The 21,528-nt window shown below is 59.9% G+C and overlaps 2 protein-coding genes and 1 long non-coding RNA gene across 5 annotated transcripts in view; 1 reads left to right on the top strand and 2 right to left on the bottom strand.

The window, feature by feature from the left end:
• LOC132493918 (uncharacterized) overlaps nucleotides 1-2,592 on the top strand; it is a 30,182-nt gene extending 27,590 nt beyond the window's left edge. Inside the window, exon 3 of one of the 2 annotated variants that reach the window (XR_009533030.1) lies at nucleotides 1,403-2,592. This is a non-coding gene — a long non-coding RNA (uncharacterized LOC132493918). Of the gene's footprint in view, nucleotides 1-139; nucleotides 255-1,402 lie in introns of those variants that run through there. The other variant, XR_009533028.1, reaches the window with a different exon arrangement.
• Nucleotides 649-2,439, bottom strand: POLD4 (DNA polymerase delta 4, accessory subunit). Its single transcript, XM_060104846.1, has 4 exons — nucleotides 2,144-2,439; nucleotides 1,817-1,906; nucleotides 1,491-1,602; nucleotides 649-1,147 (listed from the first exon to the last, which is right to left on the bottom strand). The coding sequence occupies exons 1-4, from the start codon at nucleotides 2,238-2,240 to the stop codon at nucleotides 1,123-1,125; spliced, it is 324 nt and encodes a 107-aa protein (XP_059960829.1). The 5' UTR covers nucleotides 2,241-2,439; the 3' UTR covers nucleotides 649-1,122.
• Nucleotides 2,593-10,271: 7,679 nt separating the features above from the next.
• CLCF1 (cardiotrophin like cytokine factor 1) lies at nucleotides 10,272-19,952 on the bottom strand. Of its 2 annotated transcripts, none has more exons than XM_060104753.1 (3): nucleotides 19,776-19,952; nucleotides 13,566-13,732; nucleotides 10,272-11,708 (listed from the first exon to the last, which is right to left on the bottom strand). In XM_060104753.1, the coding sequence occupies exons 1-3, from the start codon at nucleotides 19,789-19,791 to the stop codon at nucleotides 11,214-11,216; spliced, it is 678 nt and encodes a 225-aa protein (XP_059960736.1). In that variant the 5' UTR covers nucleotides 19,792-19,952; the 3' UTR covers nucleotides 10,272-11,213. The 2 variants fall into 2 exon arrangements, with proteins under 2 accessions (XP_059960736.1, XP_059960737.1); XM_060104754.1 differs by lacking the exon at nucleotides 19,776-19,952 and adding an exon at nucleotides 18,532-18,699.
• Nucleotides 19,953-21,528: the final 1,576 nt, after the last annotated feature.

The following is a 21,528-nucleotide window of genomic DNA, read 5'->3' as shown; positions in this document are numbered from 1 at the left end:
ATCTGCCCCAGGATGGAGGGCTGATGCATCAAATGAAGTAACACCATTAAAAGGAGAACTGATTCTGTTCTCCACGTCGTATGGCCCAGGGTTCCCTAAGCGCTGTTTCTGAATACAGCCAATTCTCCTCCATCCCCAGGACCTTCCAGTTCCCTACCAAAGCTCCTCAGATGATGGCCATCTTTGAGCAGCTCCTGCAGGTTGAAACGCCCCCCAACCCTGCTTTGGATCCACGTGGCCCCCGTGTGGGAAGTACAGGTGCTTGCTGGGAATGTGTATGTCTGTCTGGACCTTATGAGTCATGGGCCCCATGGATCCTGCTCTGACAAAGAACCCATTTTTGTGAGGTGGGCAGCCCTGGGCAGGCTAGGTGGTGGCTCCAGTGGGGTTTTCCTGGCTGGTAAGGGAAGGTGGCTAGAATAGTGTGCACCACCAGGGGGCGCCAGAGGTTGCTCAGCGCTTGTGAGGACTGACCGTTGGTTTTTTTTTTTAAGGTGTCTCTCTTTCCTTCCTCTCAGGTCTAGGGTTAGGCAGTGGAAGAGGCACACGCACCTTGCAGGAAAGCATGGTGCTAGTTCTCTCCCACCTATCAACTTGCTGGGTGCTGCCCGTCCAAGCAGGGCCACATTAAGAGACTGGAGGTCAGGCTTCCAGCCTCAGAGTTCTTTATTGATAAGCACTAGTGAACCCCTCGCCCCGTAAGCTCAGCCAGTTCTGCCCTCAGATTCCCAGCCTGAGGTGCGGAGTGCATCTTTGCCTCTTCGGTCTTCTGCCTTCTGCCCGAGTCTGGTTCTTCCCAAAGCTGTGCCTAATTTGCCACATCATCTCAAGGACCATGGTGTTCAGGTCAGGCATGGGGTAGGCTTCAGAAGGGTCACGGCCAGGTCCTCGTCCTCAGAGACCACTCTCCATGTAGGAGGTGCTTGGATTCGGCTGTGTTGGCTCTCAGAGGGGGCGCTGGGAGCCTGCTGGTCGGACCTCCACACTCAGCCTCTTCCCTGCCCTGTGAACCTCTTTCCTGACAAACGTGCTCCACAGCAGAGCTGAGCCGAGGGGCAGCAACTGGTTCTAGCTTGTGTCTGGAGGTTCTCAAGTAGCGGGCGGGAGGTCTTAGGTGGTGCTTCAGAGGGGATAGAGATGCCAGAGGCTGTGCAAGGGGGTGTGGGATGGAGGAAAAAACCCGCGTCAGTTAAGTCTCAGCCCCAGCTCTTGGCCACGGCCTATAGTCCTTGGCCAACGTCTCAGTATTAAATAGTCCCTTGGGCCCTAGTGTACCCTTCCTCCACCATTAGCTCAGAGATAAGTATTAAGGCAAGCTTCTGCCTCCTGAGCCCAGCACCTTGTAGAACCTTCTTGCCTGCTCAGCGAGGACCCCCCAAAGCTGCACCTGTTTCTTCCTCAGGTCAGGACGGCCCCCATCCAGGGCCAGCAGGCTGGTGGTGCCTGGAGAAGTCCCTGGCTCCCCTGAGAGCCCCCCACCGGCCTCTGACCTGCACTGGAAGCGCGGATCACCGGGGTGGGTCTGCAGCACCTGCCACACTTCTTGGGGAGGCTCCAAGCCCATCTGCTCTGCCCGATGCCAGCGCTGCAGCCGTGTGATCCCTGCGGGGGTGGAAAGAAGACAGTGGGGCCTCGTGGGGGGCAGGGAAGCGTCCAGGCTAGAGAGTGTGGGTGGAGGGGTGTGTCAGGACCTCCACACCCCTGGTCTCCAGAGACAGTGCTGAGAGGGTCAGGCAGGGGCTGGGGCTGCTTGGGCGCCGAGTGGGTGGCAGGACTGGCTCCGGGATGTGCTCTCGGGGCCTGAGGGGGCTCTCACCTGTGCAGGGCCCATACTGCCAGGCCAGGTCAAACTGCCTCAGCAGCTCCATCTCCGCTTCATCCACGCTCGGGGGCTGGGGCTCTTCCCCTGCAATGACATGCTGCTCCTCAGGCCTGCCCAAGCCTGTGCCCTGCCGGGCTGGTCCCCTGCCCCTCGCCTCACAGCTGACCCACTGTTCCCCAGCCCTCACCGCCCCTTTGCCTCTGCTGTCCACTGCCAGGTCTGGCGTAGGAAGCAGAGGACATACTTCACTTCCCCTTCCATTGCCCACGTCCTCTCGTGTCCCTCACATCCACTCCTCCCGCCCTCCCACACCTCAGAGACCTAGATCTGGTGCCAGCTCCCCCTTGCTGTGCCCAGCGGAGCCCTCCCTCCTCTTCACTACAGGGTAGGAGTCAGTGATGAGCCGTTTCCGGCCCATGGCGGCCACCCAGGCAGGCGGAGAAGGAGGCGACTGCCGGGAAGGAGAGACAGGCCAGCGGGCACGAGAGAGACAGCTGCAGAGAGAGAGAGAGTGAGAGAGGGCTGGGGCCAGAGAGCGAGCCTGGGGCCAGCGATGGGCAGACGGATGACCCAGACAAACAGAAAGGAAGTCCGAGGGTTCCAGGGAATGACGCCTCTCCCCCACCCCCACAAGCATGCAAACAGTAAAGACCTAAGCCAATGGGAGGCCGCCTCTGCGGGGCGGGGCTTAGCCCCAGCCAATGGCAGGTGGTGCAGACAGAGGGGGCGGGGCAGCTGATGCAGCTGCTTTCTGTGGGAGAAGGGGTGAGGCTGGGGTGGGGGACCTGTCATGGTATCCCCAGACTGCACCACCTCCTCCTGTCCCCCCCACACTGGTCTGCAGCGGGTCTCTGGGGATTTGCAGAGTGTTATCCTCAGCCTCTCACTTCCCGTTTTCCCTTCTAGGCAAATGTTCTTTTCAGCCTCACTAATCCCCGTAGCCGGTGTGTAACTCCCCAGAGCCCAGCCGGAGACTTCCAATCCCGCCCCTTGGCCCGCCAAGCGTTGTGTGGGCAGGTCTGGAGGTCCGGAGAGAGTTTGGGCTCATCCCGACCCCTTCCCGGCTCCCACGCCACCCCCACCGGCCCCAGGAGACCTGCCCGGAGAAGCCCCATGGGTTCTGAAAGCTGCGCCCAGAGACACTCACTGCCCACTCTGAGTCCAGACGAGTGCTTGCCTCCTCGGCTCTCCTGGGGTCCTACAGCCTGCCCCTGCCCGTCTTCTAGTCAGGAAGATTCCACACCACGCAGGAGGCCAGAGTGCGTTTGTATCCCCAGTCCTTCGTCAGTAAAATCCGCCCCAATGTGAGAGTATGAGCAAAAAATACCAACAATAAACCTAACACATATATGGCACTTACAGTGTGCCGAGTACTGTTCTAAGCACTTTCCCACATATTCACTCTACTGAAATAGACAGAAATGGTTCTTGAAAGTTGGAAGTACTGGGGACTTCCCTGGCGGTCCAGTGGTTAGGACTCGGAGCTTCCACTGAAGGGGGCGAGGGTTTGGTCCCTGGTTCCGGGAATTAAGATCCCGCAAGCCATGCAGTACATGGTAAAATGAGGAAGTGAGAAGTACTGATAGTCACAGGCAGTGGTGGGGCCCCAGAAGCCATTGTCCCTCCGTGCTCCCCGGGAGCTCACAGGCTAAAGGGCAAGCAGACGGACACACGCATTGTCAGCGCAAGGATAAAATTCCTAACAAACAGGAAAAGGGGGAAGAGAGGGCCAGAGTGGGTTGGACCTTGAGGCTGGCTTAGCACTGGGAGACCTCCTGGAAGAGGTGGGCTGCTGTAAACATCGTCTCTCAATTCTCCACCCATGACCTTTGTCCCTTGGGCTACTGTCATCGCTGACTCACCCCTATACCCGCCTCCTCCTCACCAACTTCCTGGCGGCAGGCGAACGTGCTGGCCATTGGGAGTCTGGGAATCCGTGTGTGGCCCAGCCCAGCTCTGATGGCCCTCCAGAGATCCCATCCAGTCCTTCCTTCCCGAGGTGCAAGGGCCTGCTCAGAGGCTTCTGCCTTCCCCCTGTCGCACTGCTCTGGGGTCTGGGCGCTCTGCCTTAGGAGGATTGCGGGCACATGGGAGGAGAACGCTGTGGAGAGTAGCCACCAAAGAGGAGGAGCAGGAACGAGCCAGCCATGTCTTCAGGGGCCTCCTCCCGCCTGGCTCTCCCCATCCCTTCCTGAAGGAGAGCGGAGTGGAGCAGGGAGAGCTCGTGGGTGCACTGCCCGGGGCTGGAGGGCCCTTCCCTGCTTTACTGTTTGGGCTGGGCCTGGTCTAATCCCCCTTCTGCCTCCTGGACTAAGTGGGGCCCACCCTGAGGCAGACAGGGGCCCTGCTGCCTTGGGGAGGGAAGCAGGGAGGCCCTCTCCACCAGGCCTGGGAAGGGCTTCCGTGTGGGGTCCAGTTGGGCACAGAGCGCTCCAGGGAGGGATGGTGCCCAGGCTCTGTGGGACTGACCACCCCTCCTCAGAGGGCGTGTCTGGAGGTGTGTGGCACCCAGCTCCTGCGCCCACAAAGCCCTGAGGGAGTAGGGAGCCATGGGTGGGGCAGACCCCTCCTCATTCCTGGTCCCTCCCACCCCTGAAAGCTGATAGCCGTGGGGCCCTGCCACCGCCCAGGGAGCGTGAAATGGGGTATGCGGCTGGGCGGCCACAGCGGCTCCTACTGCCGCCTGAGCTAGTCCCTCTCCTCTCTGGCACCCTGGCTTGCTCTCTGGGCACTGTCTGGGCCATCCCTGCCAGCTGCCCACAGCCCTGCCTGGCCCAGGCCCTGCTAGCCTCTCCCACCCAGCCTGGAAGATGTCTCCCTTGGCCTTCAGCTTGTCCCAGTCCAGGTCATCAGCTCAAGTTCAGGCACCCTAGGACTGGCTTTCTGGCCTGGAGTTGAGGGAACTCTCCACAAGCAACGTTGCCCACCTTGCCTAGTCAGACAGCAGTGGGATCAAGTCCCAAGGCTCGAAGGAGTAGGCACCCAGGGGTTTTGGAGCCATCTCTGTCCAGTTGGTATCCTTCCCTGACATGGCATCTGGAGTCCTAAGTTGTGCTGGCACAACTAGGCCAGACCTTGGCCTGCCCACCCTCAGGTCTTTTCCCTCTTTACTCCCCCAACCCTGTCTGCCGCTTTTAACCTTCCTTCCTGGAACCCCTATCCCTATTCAGGCAATCTCCTGGCCTATCCCCAAAACTGCTGTCCTGGGTCCTGTCACAGTTCAGGCTTCAGGCTGGAAGCCCAGGCCAGAGGTCTGACCTGGGGGTTAAGTTCTCTCTCAGGAAATTTCCCGAGACCGAGGCATAGGTTCCTTGTCAGCCCTGATCCCCAGAGGCTGGTGATGAGACTGGCAGGAGTGACCTTTGCACCTTGGCCTGGGAACACTCAAGGCCCTTGCCTCACGGCCAAGGCCAGAGTCTTGGGGGAACGCAAGAGAAAAGGAGAGAAAAGAACTGGAACAGGATCCCAGCACCTTCTTTAGGGCTGAGGCCCACCACTGACTGCTCCAAGGGGAAGGGGGATTAGACCTGGCTTAGCTCAGACAATGTGGCAGGATGGGGGGGCCTCAGCACTGCGCACGCGCCCTAGGAGTCCCTTCCCTTCCCCCAGTCACAATGGGGCCTGTGGGGAGAGCCAGTTAGAGCTAGGAAGGTGGGGGCAGGTGGAGGGAGGGAAGCAGCTGCCTGGGGCCCAGCGGGCTGCGGGGCGTAGCCCGCTCTCCTTCCCTCTCCCTGCATCCCCCTTCCTAAGGCCCTCAGGCCCTGCCACCCACCCTGAGCTGGAGATTCTGGGCACCAGACTCCCACCCTTGGCCCCCACATGCTCACACAGCCTGGGCCCCGTTCTCCACCCTGTGGGGCAAATTCTTTCAGGCAGCTCCTCCTGGTCCCTCCTGACCCTCCCAGACACCCTCCTTCCTCCTGCTCCAGGTTCTCTGGCCCCGTGAGCTTAAGGGGAGGAAGGCAAAAGTTCCCTTAGGTCTGGGTGGTTTGCCGTTGGACGTCTCTTCTGCTCTGTCCCAAACACCCCACCCAAACCTCCTCCCATCACCTCCCCTTTCACCTTGCCCTTCCTGGCTCTAGGGCAATCCTAGGGAGATTTGAAAAGGGGCCCTTCTGGCCATTCCTCACCTTGGCCACCAGGTGTCAGACTTTGTCCAGCTGGGAGGAAGGTTCTACTTAGTTTCCACCCCATCAGCCTAGCCTTGGCGACCAGGACGAACTGGAGAGGGGCCCAGAGGTGACCTCTGAACTAGGAAGGCTGAGGGATGCTGAAGGTTGGGGAAAGGGCCAGAGCTCTGGTTCTAAAGCTCACAGTTACTCCCTCAATGCTCCTACCCCCGGCCTACTGACAATGGCTTTGTCCACTGCTGGGAAATTGGGGAACCAGGCTGAGTCAGGGAGCTCAAGAATTGAAGGAACAAAGGCAGGGACAGTTGTGGCTCCAGAGAATAAGGGGGAGCTAAGGGGGAGCCACCCATCAGAGCGCTCAGCCAGGCCTGGATCACTAGCCCTTGCCCTGTAGGTTAAGGGGAACAAGGGCCTCCCTTGGCCCTTCCCCACGTGGGATGGCTACGGCAAGTGGGGAATGTGTGTGTGTGTGTGGGTGGATGTGGGGGGGTGTGGTGCGTGCTTCAGTGAGTCTCCCCACATAGCAAGGGGGACCTAAGTCCTGGATATGGGTCAGCAGGAAGCTGGCAAGGCATGACTACCCTCTTGCCACCCCCCAGCAGAGCCTCTACTCTGTCCACTCCCCCACCCCAAAAGTTGCCTCGCCCAAGTGACAGTTCTCCATCTTGTATGCATCCTCTCAAACACAGGTGTGTTTCCAGGCACCCAAGATGAGGATGAGATTTCTCCTCCACAGCATGCTATCTGGAGGTGACAGGGAGAGGGCCTCCTCTCCTTCCCTCCCACTCTCCCTAACCTTCCTGGGAGCAGAAGGCATTCTAGAGATAATGCCCTTCCCCCAGTGACTCTGCAGGGCCCTAGGTGTTCCAGGTTCTTAAATGGACCTCTGTGTACGTGGGCCCCGACTATAAGACTGTACTTAAGAGGTGGAACCTAAGATAACCAATGAAAACTCATCACCTCTCCTGAAGCCGCTGTGGATGGAGAACAAATGACAAACCCGTTCACAGAAAAGCTGATGAGCTGTCATTCATCCGGAGCTACCCGCCTCGTGGTCCACGGCACCAAAACCCAAAGGAAGGACCCACACCCCTGACCTCATCAGTAGGGAACTGTTGGGGGAGAGTTCAAGAACTCAAACTCTGAAATGCCCTTTCTGGCCGGGCTCCCCTCTGCGTCCACCCCCTGCCCCCCACCCCTGCCACCGGGTTCCCTCTACTCCCCGCCCTGTACGCATATGCAGCGCTCGGGCTCAAAGCCGCTCAGCGTGCAATCTCTAGCCCTCCAGAGTCTCTCGCCCTTTGATTCACTGCCTTCCCTGCTTGCCTGTCCTCTGCCTTGGGCAATAGCCTCTCTTCACTCTGTCCCCACCTCTGGCTTGCTAGGAAATGTCAGGGAATGTCACAGTCATGCCGATGAGTCCATGACAGAGGTGTGTTTGCTGATATCACTGGTGCCACATGGCTACCCAGCAACCCTTTTGATTCTCCTCTGTTTGTCCCTGATTCCATTCCCCAAACCTCTCAGTCCTTCTCCAGCCACCACCCCTCACAGAGCAACACCATGTTCTGGTCTCTTCCATTTAAAAACAACAACAGGGGACTTCCCTGGTGTCGCAGTGGTTAAGAATCCGCCTGCCAATGCAGAGGACACGGGTTCGAGCCCTGGTCAGGGAAGATCCCACATGCCGCGGAGCAACTAAGCCCATGCGCCACAACTACTGAGCCCGCAAGCCACAACTGCTGAAGCCCGCATGCCTAGTGCCCATACTCTGCAACAAGAGAAGCCCCCACAATGAGAAGCCCGTGCACCGCAACGAAGAGTAGCCCCCAATCTCTGCAACTAGAGAAAGCCCGCGCACAGCAACGAAGACCCAATGCAGCCAACAATAAACAAACAAACAAACAAACAAATAAATAAATATAAATTTATAAAAACAGCAACAGCAACAGCCAACCAAACAAAAAAACCTTCCGTGATCCTGCTGCTCCCTCTAGATGTTGACTTTGCCACGAAACTCCAGAGGGAATAGACTTACCCTTCCGACTTTCTTCTCACCATCTCCATCTTTAATCTCACAATTCGGTGTCTCTCAACTGCTCTCGCCAAGGTGGCCTGTGACTCCCTGATTACCAGAGAGGTGGTAATCAGGGAGGAGAGCCCCCCCGCCAGTCTCCTCTCCGCTCTCCTGGGACATCTGACACTGCAGATCAGCTGTCTCCTTGAGACTCTCTTCTCTTGGTTTTTCACGCACTATTGTCTTGACACTCTTTAAATCTGTTTAAACCAAATTATCGAGTACATAATCCTGTGCCCAGCATTGTGCTAAAATGCTGCAGGGATGCAAAGATGAATACATGGTGGAGGCTGCCCTCACGGTGCTACCTGCTTAAAAGGGAGGCAGACACAACAGCCCTTGTCCTGCCCATCCTCCAAGAATGGCGTCAGGTCCCACGCGAAAGCAGTTACTGTGTCCTAGGTGCTGGGAGTACAGCGTGGACTTCAGACGCCACTTCCTGCCCTGTGGGGCCCATGGCCCAGCAGACCAGCAGGGCCCTCGCCCAACTGGATGCGATCACTCCCTCCTTCTTGACTTAAATAGTATTTTGCCTGCGTCTTTCTGCACTTAATCAAATTCTGCTTTGGATTCTAGCATTTGGCAGGGGGTGAAGATGGGGGGATGGGGGGGCTGGTCCCTCTTCCCGGATTTTGTTCAACACACTAATTGAACACCTTCTTTGGACTTGAGCTTGAGCCTGAGCTGGGTGCTGGACAGAGAGATGGGGAAGACTCAGAATCTGCCCCCAGGAAGCTCACAGTACGTAGCGTGGGACGTACCTTCCTTCTCCCTGCATCCCGTTTAGCCCCTTGCTAGGTGCCTCACAGTACAGCCTCTGGATGGAGACAGCCCAGAGGCCCTCTCCTTTTTATCTAGTTAGGCTGGTGGTGGGGACTGCAGCTGCCCCCGGCCACACCTGGGCAGCCGTCTCTGCCACAAGAGCCTGGACCCCTCTGGGTGGACGTGTTCCCCCCAACTTGGGTCAGGTGACTCAGGGACTTTCGGCAGAGCCTGGCTCGCCCCGCCCACAAGCAGGTCCTGTTGCTCCTGCACCTACACTCCCAGCTCCCCCTCTTCTGGTGGCTCTGCACTTGTCACTATCTCCCAGTGCACATGACGTGAGCGTGATTTTGTTTCTTATCAGCTCAGGTAAGCTCTCTCTCTTCCCAGAGAGATTGCAGGCTCTGTAAGGGCAGGAGCCACTTCAGGCCTTGGACTCCTTTAGGCTCTCCAACACCAGTTAGCACGGTGATGGGCAGGTAGTTAGGTCTTTAAAATATTTGTCAACTGATTGACATCACCATCATTTGTTACTTCCTTCGCTTAGGACACTGTCTCCAGGAGGCCCTGGTAAAATATCCCCGTATTACCTGGGAGCAATTAGCCCATTGATCTACCCAGTGGTTCTTCACTAGAGCGTCCTGACACGCCAGACATCAGTCATCTGTGATTACTGATCGCCGCTGCCTCGGCCAAGCATCTTACCTTCACTGTTTCTCTTATCCTTTCCAACGTTCTTATAAAGGTATCGATTATTCCCATTTTACAGATGGGGAAACTGGAGAATAGAGAGCTTTAAATCATTTGTTCAAGGTTACTCAGGTGGTAGGTTATGGACCTGGCATTTGATCTTAGGTCATCCCTCAAACAGCATCTGTCCCGTTTGCTTGCAGGCCAACATGAGTTTCTCTCTCTCCCCCAATCGGCTGTTTTATGTTGGAGAGAAAAGTGTAGAGTCACAGCTGAGACTTGATACTTGGCCTCAGTCTGTCGCCCTCCCTGGGAGATGAAGGGTATTGAGAAGGTGAGGGTCACTGCTGAGGGACTCCAGCAGCTGGCCACAGGTGGGTGTCCTGGGGAAGCTGAGGGCTAAATGCGCGGGGGTCGGAGAGAGCACCGGAGGGCAGACAGCTGTGCAGGGGGACAGACCCATAAGACCACTGAAGTAAGCCGGAGGAGTGAGGTAGACGAGCAAAGGCTGGGAGGAGGAAGGTAGGCGACAGACAGACATTTGGGAGGACGAGAGGAGGGGGTAGGTGGCGGGGCAGCAGCGGAGTCTGCTGTGTTCACGTCTTCCCGGTGGACACAGGGGAGAGCGCCTCTTCCCCAGCTCTTGGCATCTCCTGAACTAACCCTTGGGCTTCCGGCCCTCCACCAGCAGGTGTGGGGGGGGAGGGGGGAGGAGGCGGAAAGGCCCGGAGAACAAGGAGGAGAGCCAGGGGGCGGGGCAAGGCCAAGCAAACAGATGAAGTTCTGGGGCAAGCATTTTATTTGTTAATACAAGAATAGAAATTCTGCAATAAATATCATCTAATAAATAACATCTCCAAATAAATAAATATTAATACAACAAACTTAGAGTCATGAGTGGGTGGGGCTGGGGGGCAGGGCCTGGGGGAGCTTCCCCCCCACACCCCGAAATGCTACTGCAATGTAAACTTTCAGGAAGTTCTGTGGCTGTGGCTATGGCTGCCCTCCCCAGCCTGGGCAACCCACAGATACCCTGGGAAAGGGGGCGGAGAGGAGGCACCCTGGGGCTGGCAAGAAAATTCAAGGCAATGTCCTTTTGGTTGCCACCCTGTGCCACCGACTGCCTTGGGGACCCCTGGGTCCAGTCTGTCCCTGCCCCTCTGCTTTCAGTATTACCTCCAATGCAGATCCCACCTCTTCCATTTTTGATCCCATCTCTTCCTGTTTGGACTTGCCACTGTGTTTGTTTCCTGAATCGGATGTATTGAGTTATTTGGGGGTAGGGGAGCAACACCCATCTAAGGAGAGCAGGGCAGCCAAAGGGCTTCACCCCAGAAAGGCACATGCGATGGTGGCCCCCTCCCTGCCCTACAGGCACGCTTCCTGGCAGTGCCACTTGAGGGGCTGGGTGGGCACTGGCAAGTGGTGGGCAGGGAGCAGGAAGCTGTGAGAGCCTTGCACCAACTTGAACCATTGTGGGTTCCCTTGAGCATCACGTCCTGTGGAAATGGGATGGGGCCTATTGCACCTCTTCCCCAGACCCGTAGGACTTAGGGAAGCGGGGAGGGGATGGGCCTTATTGCATCACACCCTCCTCCCAGTCCAGGGAGGGCTAGAGGCTCATGGCTTCTGTCTCCTGGCTCAACAAGTGTTGGTGTACGCGTTTCTCACTCCCAGAGTGGGAGCAGGGCTTGAAGGGGGAGGGGAAAGAGACGGTGGTAAAGGTCAGGGATCAGAAGCCATGGGCCTCCAGGTGCAGGGTGACCGCGGCTGCCGGAGGCTGCATCTTCTTCTTGAGCCGGTTGAAGTCCTTGGCCGAGCGCCACAGCCAGGTCTGCAGCTCCTTCAGCAGCCAGAAGTCATCCATCTTCTGGAGGAAGTCACTGTGGGCAGGGTCAGGGGTCCAGGTGGGCTCAGTCCCGGGCAGAGGCTGGGGCAGCGGGTAGCCCAGAGCTGCCATGACGCCCGCGATGCTGCCCAGCAGGCCCTGGAGGCTGGTGCAGAAGTGGGCCAGGCTGCGGCGCAGCTCGGCCGTGGCGGCCTGGCGGTTGAGGCCACGCAAGTAGCACAGGAGGTGGCTGTAGGCCTCGTAGTTCTGGGTCAGCCGCAGTCTGTCGTTGAGGCTTCGCCACACCTCCAGGTTGACAGTGGCCCTGGGCAGAGTCTCCGCCCCGAGCCGAGGTGGGTTGAAGTCAGGCTCGTTGAAAGGGGGGCCCAGGTAGTTCAGCTGTGAAAAGGAGAGGGCGATGGGGAGGGAGGGGGACGGAGAAGCCAGCTCGCCTGCCTGCCGGGAGATACCTGCTCCCAAAGCTGCTATTTCCTGTGTCCACTGACACCCGGCCCCACCTCCACGCTAGGCCTCTGTGTTGGTGGGCCTCCCCTAAGTTTCTCCAGGGATGTCATTTGCATGGAGGTGACAGTTGAAGCAATGGGGGTGATGAGCTCTCCTATGGAGAAGTGCAGAAAGAGAATAACATGCAGCAGAAACTCAGGAAGGACGTGCTGATTGGCTGAGAGTACCAGCCTTGGGAGAGCGCCCACCGTGGGGGCGGGACAGAGAGGAAGAGGAGCCACGAGGACCCAGGCGGCCAGGCTGCAGAGGTGAAGGTGGACCAGGAGAGTCAGAGCCAAGGAGAGGAGTTCAAGAAGGCAGCAACGCTCAGCAGTGGGGCTGCAAAACAGAGAGCGAGGAGAATGAACCTTAGAAATGCCATTGGGTTTGGCAAGAAGGAGGTGCCTGACGACCTTGGAGAGAACCGTTCCCGTGGCCTGGAAGCCAGATTGCAGGGGGTTAAGGAGTGAGTGGGTGGAGAGGAAGTGGAGGCAGAGGCTGCAGACCACTCCTTCAAGAGATTTGGCAGCCCGGGGAGAAAAAGGGTCGGGAGCTAGGGGGGTAGCAGTCAAGCAAAGGTTTTCTGGACGGGAAACCAGAGAGGGAAGAGCGGGTGGAAAGGCAGAGGGGCCCGTGAGCATCCGAGCTGCCTTGGGTGGAAAGGCAGAGGGGCTCCTGACCATCTGAGCTGCCTTTGCCCCTTGGCACGCATGGTCCACCAGCTGAAGGGCAGGGGACAAGGTACTCACTAAGCCTCCAAAGAAGCGCTCATAGGCGCGAGGCTGCAGAAGGAAGAAAGTGAGGCCATCTCAAGAGTTGGGCAGGAGGAAGGGTATCGAAGACAGTCTGGGGAAGAGGAGAGAGCCTTGCCAAGCCTCCGGGGAGAGGCCTGGGGCCCCGGGAAAGGGCGAGGGAGACGGTTCAGCTGGGAGAGAAAGGGAGAAGCGGGAGAAGCGAGGGGCGAGGCCTGGGATAGGCAAGGGCCCGGGGGAGGTTCCCACGCTGACAAGCACAGAGACAAACTCATTTCCTCGGTGTATCCTGGGGCCGGAGCCAGCTCCCCCCGCCACCCTCCTCCCCTTTCTTTCCCTGGCTCCAAAGTAGGGTCTGGGATGTGGAAGAGGAACACGGGAAGAGGGGCCAGTTCCCCACGGTCCTCGGAACCCTGACCCTCCTGCCTTCCCTCCTGGGCTCTCTGAGCATCTCTGGACCACCCCCAGATCCTTATGGCACAGCTTCCAACCGCACCCTGAAGCCCCTGCCACTCCTGGCCTGGGTTCCCTGCAGCCCCCTTCCCCCAAGTCCCCCCTAGGAGGCCCAGCTAGGATGGGAGAGGCAGACAGAAGGGAGGCCCATGGGTCCAGAGCAGCAGGGCCCCAGGTCTGGGGCAGAGACGAGCTGGAACACAGGCACAGGAGGTGGGGCCCCTCCATCCCCACCCAGCCCCACCCGTGCGCAAGAGACACCACAACACGGTGTAAACAGAGGAGACTTCCCCGGCCCCCAGGGGGAGGCGGGTGGCTGGGCCCGCAGCCAGCCGGGCGATGGGCCAAGGCGGGTGCGAGGCCTGCCCACATGCCTAGTCCTGGGGCCAGGGATGGGGAGGAGGGGCACCCTCCCTAAGAGGGAAGGGCGGGAGACAGGCCCTCCCCATCACCCCATCATTCACCAGGACCCCCACCGGTTGGCCTCTCTTCCCCCACTCCCATTCTTCACCCAACTCCCAGCCCCTGAGCTGCCCTGGATACTCACATAGGTCCCAGCCAAGCTGCGGAGCTGGTGCTCCAGGTAGCGGGTGAGGTCATAGGTTTTCTGGATGGAGGGGCCAGGCCCCGGGTCCCCTGTGCGGTTGAGGGCTGGCACCGCAGGGAGGTGCCAGAGCACGGTGCACAGGCACGCGAGCATCCCCCACGAGTCCCCTGTGGACAAGACAGAGAGAAGCGTGAGGGTGGCCCGGCCCGGTCAAGGAAGCTAGCTAGCAGCCCCTCAGGTGTCTGTCCCCACCATAGGCTGGGAGGGGGTGAGGGTGGACCACCAGATGGGAGGTGCGGGGAGTGGAGGAGGGGAGTGTTCCTGGCCTGAGAAAGTGTGTGCATGGAGGCATGTTTGTGTCTGAGGAAGAGGACTTGGCCTGTTTGTCTACCAGGAGGTACTGGAGAGTATTTGTGTTTCAGCTAAGTCGCTATGTGTGCCGACATGTGTATGTGTGTGTGTGCGCGTGCGTGCGTGCGTGTGTGTGTGTGTACATGGGGGACCAGGCCAAGGGACTGCGGATCAGAATCAGTATTCCCAGGTTCCAGGTGTACCTCGGCCTACTCTCCCACCCTCCGGGTCCCACTGCAGCTTAGGGGGAGCCAAGGGGTTGGGAAGCAGCACGTGTCAGAGCTTCAAACTGAGAGAAGTCAGCCCTGAGAGGGGCGCCCCAGAGGCGGCCACGAGTGGGAGTTGAGCCAGAGGCAGGACGTAGGGTCAAACCACCGGGGTCAGAGGCAAGGTGGAGCTGTGGACCACCAGGGGCGGGCTGAAGGACATGGGGCTGGCTCTGGCAGGCGGTGGTGGGTACATTCTGGGATTTGATTCCCGGGTGTGGGAAGTGTAGGATCGACTTAGATTGAAGATTTAGTGTCACCCTGAGAGGCTGGCTGCAGCGTGGAGATCTGCCCCATTCTCCTCTAGGGTATTGGATGGGGAAAATTGGGACCTGAATGAGACCTGGTGATCAGCCTGCAGTGAAGAGAGGGGGCAGGGGGAGGGAGAGGGGGAGGGGGGAGAGGGAGAGAGAGAGAGAGAGAGAGAGAGAGAGAGAGAGAATATGATGTATCTGCCAAGAAGGACTTGTCTGCTGATGGTGCTGGAGGGTTTGGGCCCCACAGGATACCAGAGGCCAGGAGGTCATTGCTGTGAGGACAAACTAGGCAGTTGGGAAACATGATTTTCCCAGCTTTTAGGTGAGGTCCAAGGTCAAGAGCACTAGGCCAGGATTCAGTGGGCATTGGGACTGGCAGTGGCCATGAGGGTTAGCGTAGAGTAAGGCTATAATTGGCATTGAGCTAGGTTAGGTTTAAGGACTGGGTTCCTTTCAAAGCTTCAGGTTAGTCTATTGGGATTTGGTTGACTGAGTGTGGTTGAGGTTTGTGTCTAGCTGGGGGATGTGGTTAGGTCTGGGCAGGCAGAGGGTTGGCTGGGGCTAAGGTTTGTGAATCTGTTGATTTAGCTGTCAGATGGGGTGATGCATGGCCTGTCAGCAAGAGTAGGGCTAGTTTGGGCTTTGAGCTTGGGTAGGTGTGAGATCACGAGGGATTTCTTTCTTCTAGTTTATATTATATACTGTCAAATTTTGTACAATGACATACGTTGCTTTGATAGAAATTAAGTTGGATGGGGGGTTAACAATTTGATTGTACTTAAGATAAGTGTGGATTTAAGAAAGGATTAAGACTAGGCAGGTTTAGACTTAGTCATAACACTGGGTCAGGGCTTCAGCGAGGGTTACAAACGCGGAGGGGTTTAGGATTCACACTCTATGGAATGTCTCTTACAGAGTGCAGGGCTCAGGTGGGAACTTCTGCGATGGCGCAGCTGGTCAGTCCTGACTCTTTCATCTGCTTTACTGGCTGGCTTCACTGGCAGAATGCAGTAGCACGGCTGCCACTAGGCTCAGGAACCCTGCCCTCTCGGGTGGAGGGCTCTTGGTTCTAGGTGTGTGTGTGTGTGTGTGTGTGTGTGTGCGCGCGCGCGCGCCCCACCCATGTGTGTTTTAGGACAGAAAGCAGGATCAGGCTCATAACTGCTCCCTGGGGAGACAGGCTCCCCGTTTCCTCTTCCCCATCTGCAGCCTGTGGCTTCCCTCCCAAGCGGTCCTTTCCTCATTCTTCCTTTCCACCCCTAGCTCTTGCTGACCCTCTGAGTTCCTTCCTATTCTCCGTTCTTCACATCCCAACACAATTCCAGGCCCTTCTCCTCTGCTGCCTTCAGCCTGGCTATCTGGTTGAGTCACCTCCAGGATCCTTTGGGTACAATGTGGGGTTAGTTTCAGAGGCTGGAGACCTGCTGAGGTGGGCAGCGGTCCTTGCAGCCTTGAGGTAGCTTTCAGGATTGAGTCTGGTGTCTTCTCGCAGTTAGTGGCAAGGCCGAGGGTCCCAGGTGAAGCAGCAGTTGAGCACTAGGCTCGCCTCTTTTCCCCACCCTGCTCCGGGCAGCCCTGCTAGCCAGAGTTCTGGGACTGGGCTCTGCCTGGCCCACGGTGGGAGGGGGTGGGTAGGGGTGGGGGTCAGGAACCCAGCTCTGGGCCTTGTTTGCCCCCTCCCCTTCTGGGCCCTGTGGGACATCCCTGGGGAGGATTGGCTCCCTATACAGGGACAGCAGGGGGAGAAGCCTTTGGAAACACAAGAGGGAAGTCATCTGGGCAGAAAAACGGCTCGTGAAATTAACCAGACGAGGCCGGTGTTTCCAGGAATATTTCAGTTCTGAGGTAACTGTGTCACTGAAGGCTGGGGGGGGCAGGGGGGGAAGCTGAAGGAGCTGCGGGATTGACCCATGGAGAGAACCAGAAAGAGGGAAGGAGCCTCAGAAATCCAGAGGGAGAAGAGACCAGGAGAGGAGTAAGGTGACAGGGCTCTACCCTCTATTAGGACAGCCTCCACTCTGGGCAAGATGTCCCGTATCTTAGGCAGCAAAACTGAAAGCCGTGTGGGGCAGGGAACACCTGTGGTTTAGTCGAGAGCACTGGAACTCAGCACAGCCCGCCGCTTGCCTATGTTCCTAGGAGGGCAAGCCCAGTGGGCATCCTGGAGCCCTCACATCCATCCTCCTCTCCAGGCTCATGGTGTGCAGGTGGACCGGCCACCGGGGGCTGTGTCCTGGGCCCCCTCCCCGAGTCCTGGCCCCCCGCCCAGCCCCCGCCCCAGCTCTGCCTCTGGCTGCTGCCCACTGATTGTTTACATCCCGTCTTCCCCTGTGTTTATAAATCCAGCTGAGCACGTGAGGAGCTAATGAGAGCAGCTCACGTTTCCTGCTGCGGCCCCCCCACCCCCCATCCGGGCCCCCACCCGGGCCAGCCCCTAATTCCATCCAGATCCCTGGGCCCTGGGAACCGAGGCCCCCCCTCATGAACACACACACACACACACACAGACACACACACACACACACACACACTTAGCCCACGCAAGAGCATGGCCACCCTGACACAGCTACACAGGCAGGCATACCCGTGTACACGTGTTTAGGCAGTTGCCCCCTCAGCCTGTCTCCCCCAGTCTGACCTCACGCAGTGAAGGTAGGGTGCTCAGCAGTGCAAATACGCCAGGGTAGTCAGGGTGGGTAGGACAGGTCAGCCAGGAGACCGTGCACCTGGGATTGGTGGCTAAGAGCCATCAGCCTAACAGGTAGGAGCGGGGGAGGCATCGCAGAGCTCCAGAGGTGTTGGGCTGAATGTGGGAGCCAGAGGAAAGGCCCCACCCTCAGGCCAGACCAGGACCAGCATCCTGGTGACCTTGGAGGGGTCTGTTGAGGTGCACTGAGGGGACGAGCGGTTTAGGGGGTGGTGGGTCCACTGCGGTGTGAGATCCAGGAAACGGCCCTGGGGGTCACCTCCCAGCCCCCCTTCTCAGGGAAGGGCCCAAAGAAACAGCCCATCTTTCCTTGTCCTCTAGGCTGGCTGCCCTCCCCTCTGTTCCTTCTCTCCCTTCCATCCTCTCCTTGGTTCCCTATCCCCCAGGCAACTGAGAATCGGCTTAGTGCGTGGGTACACATGGGCCCAGAAGTCAGGAGACCTCATTTTGTCACCAGCCCATCTGGTGACTGGGCTTGTGTGAAGGGGTTGCACTGTGCATGTGAAATTCCAAACCACGTGATGCTCCATCTCTGCTGTGCTCTTCAGCAACCCCCTCCCTGCCCTTCTCGTCCAGCCTAAATGACAGAAGAAACTGAGGCCCAGGGTAAAAAAACAGATGGGCAGGCAGCCTTCCAGCCTTGTGGAGTCCGTTCCCCCCCAGGAGTTGGGCTTCTGTTGGAGCAAGAGGGTCCGGATCGTGCTGCAAGAGGACCCTGGGTGGAGCGGGGGAGCTGGGCAGCCAGCAGAAGGCAGGCACGGGGGGCAAAATGAAGGAGATAGTCCGGCAATTGTGTGGGTGTGCTTGAAAGGGTGTTGTTATCCAGCGGGTATGGGAGGGGCTCAGAGGGAACGAGCAGGAGCCAGGGTGTGAATAGGCAGGTGGGATTGTGGGGAGGAATGTGAAGTGTCACTAATGGAGTAGCTGGTGCAGAGGGGTGGTGTGCAGAAGTGTGAACGGGCCCAGCGCAGGGCTCTGCCAGGGGAGAGGGAGCCATTACATCAGTTGGGAGGAGAGACTTCTGGGGCTGCTGGGTGACAGTCGCTGCCACCTCTGCCTGATGCCCGTTTCCTTCCCTGGTTGAGTGCCTGGCTCCAGGGCAGCGAGGGTGTCTGAGCCAGTGGGGGGAATGGGTCTGATCTGTCAGGGGGATGTATCCCTGTGTCCTACGGTGGGAGGGGGGACAGTTGTGTGCTCCTGGAGCCGGGAAGGGGTCCGTGGGGACAGTGAAAGCTCAGAGGTCTCAGCCTGTATGGGTCAGGGTCAGAGAGCGCCTGACAGAGGAGTGGGTCCAGTGCCTCCAACCACAGCCTCTCTCTGAGGCTCGGACCACTCCTGCCGAGCCGAGCCTCCAGCCCCCTCCCCTCCTGGCAGCCCCCTCCTACCCCAGGGGGGAGGGCCAGGCCGGGCGCAGGAGGAAACAGGGACGCGTCCTCTGGGATTGGGAGTCTGGGGAGGGCTTCTGGAGCGCAGTGTGGAGTTGCTGGGAAGGAAGGTAGGGAGAGCAGGGGTGAGGGGACTCTGGCGAGGCCCGGGGACTTGGGGTTTCCCTCGAGGGGCTCGGCCCGAGAACCCCGCCGGCCCCCCCCCACCGGCGGTGACCTCTCGGCCCCCTCCCCGAAGCGGCGGCGCCTTCCCCCTGTGTGGCCCCCGCGCCCCCGGCCCCGCCCCCGGCCCGCTCCCGCCCGGTCTCTCCCTTCCCGGCGGCGGGGGCGGGGGCGGGGTCCGGGGCGCCGGGCTCCGGGCTCGGCCGGGCCGCTGCCCTTTCCCGCGCGTCAAGTCCCTGCCCTGACCGCCCGCCCTCCCGCGGGCCGCCGGGGCCGAGCGGCCGCTGCCTCCGCTCCCCGGCCGGTGACAGACTTTCCTGCCCGGTCCGGCCGGGCTGCGCCCGCCCCCCGCACTAATCACTCCCAGGCCACGGCGGGCCGGCCCGGGGGGCTCGCTGCCGCCTCCCGCCCCGCCGCCCGGCCCCTACCTGCCGCCGGCTCCCCCGCTGCGGGCAGCATGGTGGGCTCCGGCCGCGCGGCGCGCAGCGAGGAAGCCGCGACTCCGCGGCCCGGCCCGGACCAGCCAGGCTCCGCTCTGCCCTCCGCCCTCCTCTCTACTCTCGCCCGCCCTCCTTCCCGCCCTCCCCTCCCGGCGGGCCGGGGAGGGAGAGCGGCGCGGCCCGAGGTGTCGGCCTCTCCTCGCCTCCCGCCGGCCCGGCCTCGAGCTCCCCGTGCCTCCCTCCCTCCCTTCCTCTTCCTCTCCCGGCCCCCTTCTCCCCGCGCGCCGCGTCTCCCTCCCGCAGCCCCGCTCCCGCCTCGGACGCGCTCTCCCCGACTCTTGCGCGGGGCTCTCTCCTCCGGGATCCCGCGACCCCGCCTCGCCGGGCTCCAGGTGGCCGCCTCCCAGGTCTGCGGGTCGCCGGGGCTCCCCGCCGAGCGGACTCAAGGAATGCCGCGTCCCCGCCCGGCCCCTCTCGAAGGCGCCCGGCCGTGCCTCCCCTGGCCCGAGCCCCGCTGGCGGGGGCAGCGCCCGGCTCCCAGGCCGGGCCCCGGCTCGGGACTCCCGGGGGGAAGGACTGGAACCGGATCTCGCGGCTCCCGGGCGGGGGCGGGGGCCAGGGCCTCGGACGCCTGGCTCCTACCTGCTCGGAGGTCCATGGGGCTGGGGGCCGGGCGGGCCGGGCGCGGCTCCTCTCCCGGAGGCTGGCGGAGTGGGAGGGCGAGCCGCGGCCCCGGCGAAGCTTTAATAATCCCATCCGCCAGGCCCACTCGCAGGTTTTTTTCGCTCGGTTTCGGATTTTTTTTTTTTTTCGGTGTGGGACATTCTGCAAACTTTTTTTTTCTGACGTGTAAAGCTGTAACCACAAATTGTAGCGGCCCTCCCCGGGGTGGGGGGAGGAGGGGGGAGGAGGGAAGGGAGGGCTTCTGGGGCTCCTCTCCCTCCCACAACACCGAGGGGGGGTGAGGTGAGGCGAGGCTGCGGCGGTACCACCCTGGGCCTCCTGGGGGAGGGGGCGCGAGGGCATCAGTGCTTCTGCAAACTCCCAAGAGCCAGGGGAGTGAGCCGGCCGCTCCTTTTCTTCTCCCTCGGTGTCGGCCCGGCGCGCCTGCCCCCTGCCCGGCGGGGTCCCAGCTCTCACCCTACCTCTGCCTCCACGTCTCTAACCTTCCCTCCCCCCTCCCCCTCCCCCTGAGTAAATGCAATGACACATCCTCCCAAATGCCAGCGAGCTGGCTTCGAAGCAAGTGATGGTGTTTTTCCTGCTGCCCTTTGTCTGGGCTGACCGCCCCCCTTGCCTATTGTCCCGCCGCCTGTCCCATTTCCAAAAGCTGAGGCTAAGCGAGGCTCCGGGGCTGGGGCAGGTGACTAACCGGCTCACAATGCCCCGTGGGGGGCAGGAAGAGCGCAACACAGGCCCACTGCCCAGCGTGGAGGAGAGAAGAGGGCACTTGGCTGAGGGTTTTTCCCTCAAGTTCACAGGGTTCTTCATTCTTCTTCCCAGCCGCCAGGAGAGTGCTCATGGGTGGGGGATTTGTAATTCATTAATCAGCACGAGGCACCGGACCAGTTTCAACACCAGAGGCTTCAGGGGTGACTCAGCGGGACCGCTCAAATTCAAGGCGATGGACAGACCAAGAGTCCCCACTTGTGAAATGCTTCCCCAAGAAGCCATTTGGCTATCTCCTGCCTTTGGGGTTTGGGTTATAGGTTGTTTTCCGGTGCTGGGGTAGCGGTGGATTGAGTGTGGAGTGCTCTCCCTCCGTCCTTCCCTCAGGCCTGGGTTGGGACTTGCCCGGCAGGATCCCTAGGGTACCCGTAGCCTAGACCCTCCCTGGAGGGTCTCCCTTCCTCCCTGTACAGAGGGCTGCCAAGGAGCGTGCAAAGGAAACAGCTCTCCTCTGGGGGCCTGCAGACATCCCCACTCTGTGACTTTTCTTGGGGGACGGTCATTTGGTCTCCAAGGCTTGAGTGCCCTAGAACCGGATGGCCAATTAAATCACTTGGTAATAAGTTGCTTTTGTTGTGGTTTATTTCTGTTTCAAGGAGGGAGAGGTGGTGGGCCAGACCTGAGAGGTGATTCCTCTCTGGAATAGCATCAGAGCCTGCGCTCACCACTCCTGCCCTGGGCCCCCTCTCCCCCCCTCCCCGAGAAGGAAGGGCACCCTGCCCGCCCTGCCATAGCCCCTCCAGCCTGTGGGTCAGAGCAGGCAGCGTGGGCATGACCAGCGCTGGGTTCCCAGGGCAGCTCTTCCCTTTTCTGCACTTCCAGAACTGGGATGGGGGGGTGGGGGGGTGGGGAAGAAGTTTGTTTTCAATTACCTCACTGGAGTGGGACAGACTTTGTTGTTGGGTTTGTTTGGGGTTTTTTTTCCCCCCCGCTTTCTTTCATTTCC

This window comes from Mesoplodon densirostris, chromosome 7 (genome assembly GCF_025265405.1).
Source record: "Mesoplodon densirostris isolate mMesDen1 chromosome 7, mMesDen1 primary haplotype, whole genome shotgun sequence".
Taxonomy (NCBI): domain Eukaryota; kingdom Metazoa; phylum Chordata; class Mammalia; order Artiodactyla; family Ziphiidae; genus Mesoplodon; species Mesoplodon densirostris.
This window is presented reverse-complemented; position numbering and strand designations above follow the sequence as displayed.

Coding starts and splice junctions, on each gene's coding strand:
- POLD4 (XM_060104846.1), bottom strand. CDS start 2,240: ATGGGCCGGAAACGGCTCATCACTGACTCCTACCCTGTAGTGAAGAGG. Junction 1,907..2,143: donor GGAGCTGGCACCAGATCTAG/GTCTCTGAGGTG, acceptor ATGTCATTGCAG/GGGAAGAGCCCCAGCCCCCG. Junction 1,148..1,490: donor GATCCGCGCTTCCAGTGCAG/GTCAGAGGCCGG, acceptor CCCCTTGCACAG/CCTCTGGCATCTCTATCCCC.
- CLCF1 (XM_060104753.1), bottom strand. Junction 11,709..13,565: donor GCAGCTTGGCTGGGACCTAT/GTGAGTATCCAG, acceptor TCCTTTTCACAG/CTGAACTACCTGGGCCCCCC.